This window comes from Bidens hawaiensis, unplaced genomic scaffold (assembly GCF_021521415.1).
Source record: "Bidens hawaiensis isolate Kalapana, Puna unplaced genomic scaffold, B.hawaiensis_p1.1 tig00000416_1, whole genome shotgun sequence".
Taxonomy (NCBI): Eukaryota; Viridiplantae; Streptophyta; class Magnoliopsida; order Asterales; family Asteraceae; genus Bidens; species Bidens hawaiensis.
In genome coordinates, this window is record NW_027491029.1 from 4,714,216 (window position 1) to 4,726,294 (window position 12,079).

Consider the following 12,079-nt stretch of genomic DNA (forward strand, 5'->3'; position numbering starts at 1 on the left):
TTACGCTTCACGACAACTTAAGGTTAATGAATGGAATTATACAACGCACGATCTCGAACTCGGTGCCGTGGTATTCGCGTTGAAAATTTGGATACATTACCTCTATTGCACTAAGTGTGTGGTATTCAAAGACCACAAAAGTCTTCAACATATTTTCCACCAAAAAGATCTAAACATGCGGCAATGAAGATGAGCCGAATTACTTAGTGACTACGACTACGAAATTAGTTACCACCCTTGTAAAGCGAACGTTGTAGCCGACGCCCTTATTCGAAAGACCCATGCGAAATTAATTGTGCTTCATAGCGTGATCGCTTAAACCGATCTCCAACTTCATATCTTTGAAGCCCAACATGTCTCTGTCACCGAGGCTAACATATACTATGAAATGTCCTATGGTGTTATTATACAACGCACGATCTCGAACTCGGTGCCGTGGTATTCGCGTTGAAAATTTGGATACATTACCTCTATTGCACTAAGTGTGTGGTATTCAAAGACCACAAAAGTCTTCAACATATTTTCCACCAAAAAGATCTAAACATGCGGCAATGAAGATGAGCCGAATTACTTAGTGACTACGACTACGAAATTAGTTACCACCCTTGTAAAGCGAACGTTGTAGCCGACGCCCTTATTCGAAAGACCCATGCGAAATTAATTGTGCTTCATAGCGTGATCGCTTAAACCGATCTCCAACTTCATATCTTTGAAGCCCAACATGTCTCTGTCACCGAGGCTAACATATACTATGAAATGTCCTATGGTGTTGAGAACCAACTTGAAACTAAGCGTAATGGTTTGTTGTATTACCTCAATCGTTTGTAGGTTCCTAATCGTGAAGAGCTTCGCATATTCATCATGGAAGAAGCTCATAAGTCTTGATATTCCATTCATCCTGGTGTGGATAAGATATATTTCGATCTACGGTCCACATTTTGGTGGCCTGGTATGAAGAAAGACATCGCGTTATATGTTGCAAAATGCCTTATTTGCGCTAAAGTTAAGGCCGAACACCAATGACCACCTGGTTCGCGCGTACAACAGCACATCTCGATTTGGAAATGGGAAGATATTTATATGGATTTTGTGTTTAAGCTCCCGACTACTCGAAGCCGCCTAGACGGTATTTGGGTTATAGTCGACCGTTTGACTAAGTCTGCTGATTTCATCCCGATCAATGAAAAATTCTCTGTTGATCACCTCACTCAGATTTATGTTCAACGTATCGCTTGTCGTTATTGTAACATCCGTTATTTTCCATTTTCGTTGTACCCAACCCGCACTGTAATTTGGGTCTTGGATGATTTAATTACATTTTATTTATTGTTTGTTTGTTAGTATCGTTACGATTTGTTAGATACGTTAAAAATCAAGTTATAGAAATTATAAGCATATATATAAATTGCAGCAAGTTCAGTTGGTTCGTGTTCAGTTCGTTTAACCCAGTTTGCAATTGTTGGTTCGTTTCGCGGCTGATTCAGCTCATTTATGACTCGTTTAGCCCGTTTTTGTAAGGCCCCGGTCCCGGTGCCCAACATTGGTGTTGGATTTACTCATAAACACAGTTCTAAATATCAGAGTTAATTAAAACTTTCACTGAATAAATAAAACTTTAATCATTCATTACAGAACTTTTAATCTAGTCTTTGAAAACATAACATAATGTGTCATATTATATCATGACAAGTCTCCATTTGATGTCATTCCTTTCAAATCATGACATGTGTCTCCCTTAAGCCAGCTGTTTCAACCTATTTACCTGCGTGCATACCAAAACTCAGCTACGCTAAGTAAGTTCTAGTTAATGCAGGTAACATACAATACATTCACATACTTATATATATACATATACGTAGATACATATTACTAACTCGTGTGTTTCCGTAGATACATATTTCTTACTTAATCTGCTTACCTTTCTTTCGTACATACTAATTATATAACTTTCTCTTTTCCGTCTTTCTTTCGTTCATACTTTACATTTATTCATACTTTACATACTTATACGTTTTAAAGAGCATCACGCCCTACTGCCTCGAGTATTATTAGGGCTCGGTCCCTTTTCTGCCTCAGATATTAGTAGGGGCCGGTCTCTTTTCTGCCTCCAGTATTATTAGGGCTCGGTCCCTTTCTGCCTCGGATATTAGTAGGGTCCAGTCCATTCTTCTGTACCTTATCATTATTTTATATTTATTTATAAATTTCATACATAACATACATATATCATCCATACATCGTATATAAACAATCACATATTCAAACTATCACCTGGTAGTACATGCAATATCCAAAAATCGTTCACGTACCGTTAAGCATTCATTCATAACTTTCACATAAATCATAAAAGACATACACTTACCACTTAAGGTAAGTGTATTAACTAACCACATCAAGTATGCACACAGCCCCGAAAACATAACAAGAAAATGGGGCTAGAAACTCACATATAGGCGATTCCTTTCTGAATTTATTGTTATGCCCTTCTTGAGCTGTGCACAGCTAACTGTGTATTAATCATAGTATCAATTAACTACTTCTAGCTATACCATACTTTAAAGTTATTGTAACCCTTAGCTAAGGGGGTCCAGGGGCAGCGCCCCTGGCAGCGGGGTTCTAGGGGCGACAGCCCCTAGCGGGGTCCAAGGGGCAGAGCCCCTAGCTGGTTATTTTCGCTAATAAGTCATTACTAAAAACCTCATTAGAAAACTGAAGTTCAATTATTTAGTCAAATCAAATCGTTACCTTTCATTATTAATTAATTACTTATCTTTAGTTCATACATCATATCGGTTACGTCCGTATACGCTGTTTATCGTTCGATTATTTTTCGAAATCGTATAAGTTATGTCCAACATACAAGTCTCTTTAGGCGTATAAGTTATAGATGGCGTATAAGTGGTTCCAACGTATAAGGGGTCTTGACGCATAAGTCTCTCCGGCGTATACGTCCACCCCACGTGTAAGCCTTCCCAGCGCATAAGCCATACATATACATTATACATATACAACGTATAAGCACGTACATACTTACACGGCGTATAAACATCTACGCTACCATACTTATGCGTTGATCATTCTTACACGCCAAATGTACATACACGCCACATATACATATACGTCGTATATACTTATACGGCGTATAATATACGCCACGCATACATATACGGTGTATATACTTATACGCCGTATGTTCAGTTCAGCGTCCATTTCACGTGTTTTTGTGGTTTTTCTTCGATTATGGCTCCGTCAGCCGCCATTAACCACCATGGTTGGTTGGGGTTTGATCGTTTATGGCCTAGGTAGCTTCGGGGTGTCCAGATATGAGCTAAGGTGGTCCTTAAGCTCGTTTTTGTTTGATTAAACACCTGAATAAAGGTTCGTTGGGAATCCAAACGTGGCGCTGAATTCACTTGGGAGCGGGAAGACCATATGCGAAAAATATATCCGCATCTTTTTTACACGGATTCTTCTACTTAATTTCGGGACGAAATCCTCAAAAGTAGGGAATGCTGTGACATTTGTCAATTTTTATTCATATTCATATTTGTATTCGTTAAACCGACCCGTTGTGCCATTTCAATGTATTCTTATTTGTCGTTTATCATTTAATATTAATTACGACGATTTATAGGTATTACTAGTTCTCGTACCCGCGCATTGCGGCGGGCCAAGTTGGTGTGGTGCATGTTTAGCGTGCATTAGGCATATTGATAAGATTTCCAGGTAGTCTATAAATTAAACGTTGACAACGGTGAAAGAAATTTCACCTTCTTTGATCCTAAATGATAAAAACATATAAAAAAAACCCTAGGCATTTTAGCTTGTTTCAACAAATTACAAAATCCCATGCTGCTTCTTTTTTCACAACATGTAGTTCTACAAGATGATATATAATGAAAATTATAAATTATTAACGCAGGGTGTGACCAAAATGAGGTTTTTTCGAAATGTTAAAATTGATTTCTAGGAGAAAATACCTTATCAAATACACCTGAAGTACGCTTAAGAAGGTTATGAATTTCTCGCCCGGCTTTGGTTATGGCAAGAGGGTAAGGGGGCTGAAAAATAAACAATTCCCAAGGCTTTGTATTATAATGAAAGATTTAGGATATACACAAATAGGTAATACAAATTACGACTTCAATAAAAGATACGCATGACATATATGATGCCTTACCAAGAGACCACCTTGTGCTAGAGCTAAAGCAATCGATCGTATCCAAGAGGGCAGATATCACAAAGAATGATGTTTTGGTTCATGGTGATGCGTACATTCAAGTTAGTCCTCTCAATTATTCTCTTCAGTGTCTTCTATGTTATTCCCTTTATCCCTTAACTCGAGCACTACCAATATGGAGCCCCGAAACAAATGACAATTACCCTTTCACAAATAAGTTTGCAAGTAATCAACCAATAACTTAAAAATGAACTTGGTAAAAACTATTTCAAACAACAAAGTTCATTGTGCAAAGTAAACTATGTGATGGAACTTAACTTACTTGAGTATGCCATCCCCATTAGCTTATAATCCTCCCCCCCCCCCCCCCCACCACCACGCAAAACTCCCATTCATGTTCAAACGCCGCTAAACAATATCGAGCTAAACTTTTCGATCCCCCGCAAATGTGTCAAAAGTAAAAATTATCTTAATATTACGAACACATTGCTCGTTTGGTAGCAATTATATCTTAGCCTCTTAGCCAAAATCAAACTTAAGCTAGAACATCAAACTCAAGCTGGAAAACAAACTCCTTCAATATTCAAGTCAAATTACTAAAAAATAGAATTTTTTCATGTGTGTTTTGTTTGTTCTTTCCCCTTAACATGTATTAGAAAAACTAAAATATCAATATAGTTGTTCTTTTACAACTAAAATGTAACGTAAATCATTAAAGTTCGTTCTTTATCAACCGGGATTTTTGGCTAAAGTAAGGAAAGAAAAGTTCAACTACATATCATGGATGCTTTAATTGACAGCACGTCTAAACAAAAAATGGGAACTGATTCACCATTTACCTTTGTTGTATGATCAATGTCGTTTGGCCTAAGCGCTGAGAACCGTTTTAGTGCCATCACTTAATGCTTTGATGGTTTCTTCAAAGAATAGAAATCATTAGTATAATTAAGAAAAAAAACTAAAATATAGTGTTGTAATTGCAGTCACCTATTTTATTAGCTTTTCATATAAAGAGCTTTTAAGTTAAGAGTAAGTTCTTAAAATCCCAGCTCTCGTAATTAGTGCCAACTGATTGTTAAATATTACAATTTAACTACACAATGAAAACAAATAGTGTTAAATTCAGAAGACAAACTTGAGTGAACTCAACAATTGCCCAAAGCTTCCTAAGCTTACAATGAATTGCTTTATAGATTATGGTCACTAATTGACTACTTTCGGTTTAGAAAAAAAAACCCTTAAAGTCTTAACCATGTCCATAATATGTAATAATTTGACCCAAATATGAAATTTTATAACATGTTCACATTACATGTACAAAACTTGAGATAGAAAGAAGTGGTTCGTCTTCAACTCCGGAAAAATTAAGAAAGAATTAAATGCCAATTACAAAGTGCCAATGTAATTTGACAAACTTGATTCGATGAGAGTTTTGTAATGGATTCTTGTTACCAACCTAATAATATCACAATCGTTTATTCCATGCGTGTATCTTTATATTCCTATGAAACAATAAAAATCAGGATTGTTAGGGTTGAGTGTTTCTTACCAACCAGTTAATGATTCACAAATCATATATAAAAGTGATGAACCAAGTTCTTGTCAAGCTGCCATCTCTTTTTTTCAGTCGGGCACCATTCTTAACGCCACAACAACGGCAAAGAACCACCACCGTCTTATTCGTTTTCAGTTCGAAATCCGATTTGAGTTCGCAAACGTAATCCCCAAAAGACGTTGTTGCCACTATTTTTTCTTTAAAACCTAACATAGAAAAACAAAACAGATATAAGCGGATGATGGATCGAAAGGAAGAACATATGGAAAATAACGACTTTACAGCCGATTCAGTGAGTTCGAGAAGAAACCTAACCCCTAAATCATCGGTCGAACATCAAAAGCCTACCTTGTGTTGTGACTGATGCTGAAGAATATGGATCGCAAAGCAAAGAAGAGAAAAGGAAGGTAGAAAAGTGGGTGATTTTTTTGAGGTTGAAGAAAATCTATGGCATTCTAGAGACTTCAATCCAAAGCATGATAGCATCCACATGTATGTTTTGTCTTTCTGTGTAATAAGTAAAGTGAAATAAAAACAAAGCACGCTTCCCATGGCAGAGGGCTACGTGTAAAATATGTATGTATAGGTGTATGTATCGATGTGCATTGGAAGGAAGTATAAGATGCAGTGGATTTTGTAAAAGTGATAGAACAGTTAAAGTTGTGAGTAGCACCGACACTGCTTTTTAAACATATACGTAATTCGTTCATTTTCTATTATATGTTCATATAGCGAAATTTCGGGATTTAAAGTTGATAAAATAATCAATCTCCAAACTAAGAGGGTATAGTGTATAAATAATTCAAAGATACAAAATTATATCTAAAATATATAACATTTTATAGTTCAAGGATCATTGTGTAAATAAAGTTTAGAATCAGTCTCTCTCTCTCTCTCTATATATATATATATAAATATATATATATATATATATATATATAAAGTGCAGGGGCCATTGTGTAAATATGAATTTAAAATATTAAAATAATAAACACAATTCACCCAGCCCCCCCCCCCCTCCCGTTCCCCTAAATCCCGTTTTTCCGGCCGGCAAAACAAATTATTTCGGCGACCTATTAAATCCTGTTAAACTCGTTCTTTGACCCAAATCATTGGTATAACACGTTTCTCCACTAATTAGAACCTATAATCAAGATAATTAACTCGTATTAACAAACTTTAATGGCCGATTATAATCCAAAACGGCTGGATATTATTCAAAATCAATAACAATGAATTAAACTCTATACGTTCCTAATTCTAGTATAAATAGGACCCTAACCATTATCTAAATTTGTTTACAGCATCAATTTATACAAACAAACTCTCTATAATCATCAAATAATCCGTTCAAGTTTAACTCTAGCCAAACTTCGTTCATCCCCTTCCCGACACCAAATCAAGTAAGTATTAAATGGATTGTGATCATTGTAATCCGTCTAACAAAACCCCTAACATAAATGAACCAAACATGGACTGGATTAAACGAATTGAAATCCGAGGGTTTTGAGGTTCAAGATGAACATAAGTTAATAGTTAAATATATTATGTTTTTATTATAATACCAAACATGCAAAGTGGTCCAGTGGTTAAGACTTATGAATGTGACCAGAGGGACCTGGGTTTGAATCTGGGTCAGGACATTAAAAAAAATTGTTTACTTTTTTTTCATGTTCTTTTATTATTTTAAAACTTAAATAAAATTATTAAAAATCAAATAAAATTATTGTAAGTTGAATAAAATTGTTATAAATTATTTTTTTAGCTTTTTCACCCAAAAAACTAATCTTCCAAAATCCGACAACACTTGTTAAAACTCTTAATATATATATATATATATGGGACGGTTAGCGTACAAATAAAATTAACGTGCTAAACATGAGAATCAAGTATAGTAATTATATATGCAAGTAGAGTAACTATCATAGAGTAATTACATAATTACTCTATGATAGTTACTCTACTTGCATATATAATTACTATACTTGATTCTCATGTTTAGCACGTTAATTTTATTTGTATTTGATCAAAACCCTATATATATATATATATATTACTATATAATAGAGATAAGAGAGAGAAAAAGTTGAATGTAGAAAATTTAAGAGGTACAAAAAGTTAAACATAATGTACAAATATTTAATGCATAAGTTGCCAAACCTCCAAATCTCAAACCTAGAAATCAGGCGCCCTAACTCATCAGCTGGAATTCAAAATTCAAAAGCATAAAAAGTTAAAAACACAAACATACATACTCTTTGCCTCTCTCTCTTTCTCTCAAAGAAAAAAGAGAAAATTACCGTTTAAGTCCCTGGGGTTTTAGGGCGGACTCACACTGGATCCCTGAAAAAAAATTGAACTTCATGAATCCCCGTCGTTTAAAACTTGAACACGTTGAGTCCCTCACTCAAACTTCTGTTAACCTGGACGTTAGATGGAGGATTATTTTTGCCAATTCCGTTAGATGGAGGGTTAGTTTTGCCAATTCCTATTTCTATTACATTTACCCAGTGTAAAACTTAATTTACCCTAACCAAAATTGCAGTCGACGTACAGCCATCGTTCCCCCATGTTCTTCATACATCAGAATCGTTGGTCTTCATCGTGAAATTGAAACAAAGATTAGGGTTCTCCTTCTTCTTCATCATTGTTGGTCTTCTTCTCTGTTCTCCATCTTCTTCGTTCTCCATCTTCTTCCATGGGCCGTGGGGCATGGAGGATTCGTCTTCCTGACGAGGAGTTTTCTGTCGTCGGCACTAACAGTAAGTTCCAAATTAGGGTTTTTTTGTGTGTTATTAATTCAAGTTATAAACAATTTTATGTTATTAGTTTAAGTTATAAACAAAGATTGATTTTTTTTCTTTTAAGCAAACGATGATAACAACCTGTTTACGTTTAATATTTTTCATGGGGGCGAGTTTTATCAATTTCCTGGTAAAGCCTACGGGGGAGGTCGATCAGTTTTCATCGATAATGTGGAGGTTGGAAAAATTGGTAAGGGTGATTTGGCCGATATGGCAAGGAATTTAGGATATCCTCCTAACGAGGTACTTTACTTTCATTATAGAGAACCGAATGTGTGTATGGACTGGGGTATACATCCACTATGTGATAAATTTGATTTTAAGAAAATTTTTGACATTGTATAAGGTGGAATTAAGGTGGTTGATATATATGTGGAACATGGGCATTCACGTTTGATAAACAATGCATCGTTTGCTTCCCAAAATCAGTTTGCAAATGAAAAGGGACATGAGGTAGTTGATGTTGATATAGAATACACATCAAATAGGTTGAATGAGGAAGAGGGTAATGAAACTGATTCACATGAATCGGGTTCATATGAAACTAAGGATGACTCATATTACACTATTGAAGAAATTGGTTATGAGTATTTAGAAGATGTAGAAGTGGATATGACAGTCTTCAAAATAATGTTGATGCCGATGTCGTTGAAGTTTATAATGCCACAGATAATGCACTAGATGATTATGAAGATGACGAACATGAGAAAAGTCTTGAGTTTGACATTGTGTATAGTGATGAAGATAATTCCACTGTGTTGAATACGGTAAAACAGAGGATAAGAAGGAAAGCAATTAGTGTTGTGCCTTGGAGTGATGTATGCCCATTATATGTTGGTAAGTTAATTGAAGATAAGGATACGATGAATGAAATGGTTAAAACATATGCAGTGGCCTCAAGAAGAGATCTTTACATTAAGAAAAATGACATTATAAGATATAGAGTAGTGTGTTTGGGTAAGAATCCTACTTTGATTAGTGGTGAGGGTTCAAACTTGCCAACTGGGGAAAACCTTAAGGCTCAAAGTGCAAAAAAAAAAAGGAAAACTAAACCCACTTGTCCTTGGGCAATGCAGATCTCAAGACGATCCATTTCAGATCAGTGGTGTGTGAAGACAATCTCCCACAAACATCAGTGTCTTCAAACTAGGGTTGTTGGGCTATACACAATGGGCGCCATAGCAAAAGAGGTAGAGTCGGAAATTAAAAGCAATCCTACAATCCCTGTTAAATCTCTTCAAGACAAAATCCAAAAGAAGCATCAGATCCATGTTTCAGAAGTGAAAGTGAGAAGAGCAAAGAAGATTGCTAATGATAAAAAGGATGGTGATTATATACAACAATATGGTGTGCTAAGAGCCTACCTTCAACAACTGCTAAAAGCTAACCCCGGTAGCCATGTTAAAATAGATGTTGAACCATGTCATGACCCTAGCAGTCCTACTAGGCAATTCAGGAGGGTTTATATTTGCTATGGTGCTACAAAGAGAGGATTTCAAATGTTGGGAAGAGAATTTTTGGGGCTAGATGGATGTTTTATGAAAGGCCCATTTCCAAGTCAAATCTTGACTTCAGTAAGTATTGATGGTAACAACTGTATTTATCCGGTTGCTTTTGCACTAGTGGAAGCTGAAACTATGCACTCATGGACATGGTTCTTAGAGTGCTTAGAGATACTCTTGATTTGCCCACCGATGCTAACTTCACTTTTATTAGTGATCGTCAAAAGGTAATGTTATTAATGTTGTTTTCTAAGCTATTTTGTTGCTGTTAATGCGGTTTCTTATGTTGTTTGTGCTGATTTTGTGCTGTTTTTAATGTTGTCAATGCTGATTTTGTGCTGTTAATGCTGTTTTGTTTGCTGTAAATGCTGTTTTTTATGCTGTCAATGCTGTTTTTTATGCTGTCAATGCTGATTTTGTGCTGTTAATGCTGTTTTTGTGCTGTAAATGCTGTTTTTTATGCTGTCAATGCTTTTTTTATGCTGTCAATGCTGATTTTGTGCTGTTAATGCTGTTTTGTGCTGCTAATGCTATTTTTTGTGCTGTCAATGTTGTTTTTTGTGCTGTTAATGCTGTTTTTATGATGTATTGTTGTTAATCATGTTTTTATTTGTTGTCAATGCTATTTTAGGGCTTAATTCAAGCATTAGAAAAGGTATTCCCTAGGGCTGAGCATTGGTTTTGCATTAGACACATCCATGAGAACATGAAAAAGCAATGGCGAGGAGATGTGTTCAAAAACATGTTCTTGAAAGCAGCCGGTGCCACTTCTATCCCTTACTATTTGAAAGCTATGGAAGGAATAAAGGAAGCAGATGCTACTTTATATGATTGGCTCAACCAGATTCCAGCTAAAACATGGTCAAAAGCCCATTATTCAGGTAGGGCAAAGTCTGATATTCAACTGAATAATATGTGTGAGAGTTTTAACAAGCAATTGGTTGGAGCAAGGGACAAGCCTGTGATCACATGCTTAGAGTATATCAGAGAGTACATGACAAAGAGGATTCTCATTGTGAGAAAGATGGTGTCAAAGGCTTCAGGCCCGTTAACACCAAATGCTGCAAAAACGTTTAAAGATATAAAGTCTGAGGCATCACAATTGAGTGTTCTTATGGTGGATGCTCATAATTACCAGGTAAAATACTATTACATGTCATTTCTTATTTTTATTTTGGATTCTAAAGTTGTTTTTTTATATTGATGGGTGACTAGTATAAGGTCTCAATGTGTGGTGAACGTGAAATACAAAACATGCACTTGTAGGATGTGGGATTTGACAGGGATGCCGTGTAAACATGCAGTGGCGGCGATAAATGACATGGCTATCAATAATATGAATGTTGGCATACCCGAGCAATGGGTTTCTGAGGCTTATTGGTTAAAAACTTGGAAAAATGTGTATGATAACCAAATTATGTCAATCCCAAGTGAAGATTATTGGATGCCTTCACAGTGTCCAACAACACTAATACCGCCAAAACATCATAAACAGGTAACTTTAAAACTAGTATTGCTAAATAATAAACGTGTTTAGTATTTTACAATTAAGTGTGTGCCTTTTCCATAGATTGGGAGGCCAAAGAAAAAGAGAAAAAAGTCATGGGATGAGAGGAACAAGAGGTCGGCTGAGGATAAAAGGAATAAAAGAGTTGAAGAGGTGGAGAAAGTGTTTTCTAAGGGAGGTAAAATGACAAGAAAAGGAAACACGGTAGCATGCGGTAAGTGTGGTGGTTTTGGTCATAATCGAAGAAGGTGCACCAGTAATGGCGAGACGACAACTACAAGTGAACAACGTGGATGATAGTATTGACTTTTTAGTGTTTTGGTAATGACTTTTTAGTGTTTTGGTATTGACCTATTGTGTAATGGTATTGACTTTTATTGTGTTAAAGTGGATTTTTTTAGTGTTAAAGATTTCTCAAGGTATATTTTTTTCTTTTTTGACCATGTAATTATGTATGCAGATAAACAAAGAAAATGTCAAATATTTGTTATTATTGCTGCACGTGATACAAACATAAACAAGAAAATGTCA

At 35.7% G+C, this 12,079-nt stretch overlaps 1 protein-coding gene and 1 long non-coding RNA gene across 4 annotated transcripts; one reads left to right on the plus strand and one right to left on the minus strand.

Annotated features, from left to right (window-relative positions):
• Positions 1 to 3,683: 3,683 nt before the first annotated feature.
• Positions 3,684 to 6,354, minus strand: LOC143624795 (uncharacterized). 3 transcript variants are annotated; one of them, XR_013152175.1, is made up of 3 exons: positions 6,084 to 6,354; positions 5,020 to 5,941; positions 3,684 to 4,347 (listed from the first exon to the last, which is right to left on the minus strand). It is a non-coding gene; the product is annotated as an uncharacterized LOC143624795 (long non-coding RNA). The 3 variants fall into 3 exon arrangements; XR_013152178.1 differs by having other exon boundaries at positions 5,020 to 5,097; positions 5,168 to 6,354; XR_013152179.1 differs by having other exon boundaries at positions 3,684 to 3,879; positions 3,981 to 4,347; positions 5,020 to 6,354.
• Positions 6,355 to 10,561: 4,207 nt separating this feature from the next.
• LOC143624813 (uncharacterized) lies at positions 10,562 to 11,352 on the plus strand. The gene is made up of 2 exons (XM_077095334.1): positions 10,562 to 11,179; positions 11,308 to 11,352. The coding sequence occupies exons 1-2, from the start codon at positions 10,748 to 10,750 to the stop codon at positions 11,335 to 11,337; spliced, it is 462 nt and encodes a 153-aa protein (XP_076951449.1). The 5' UTR covers positions 10,562 to 10,747; the 3' UTR covers positions 11,338 to 11,352.
• Positions 11,353 to 12,079: the final 727 nt, after the last annotated feature.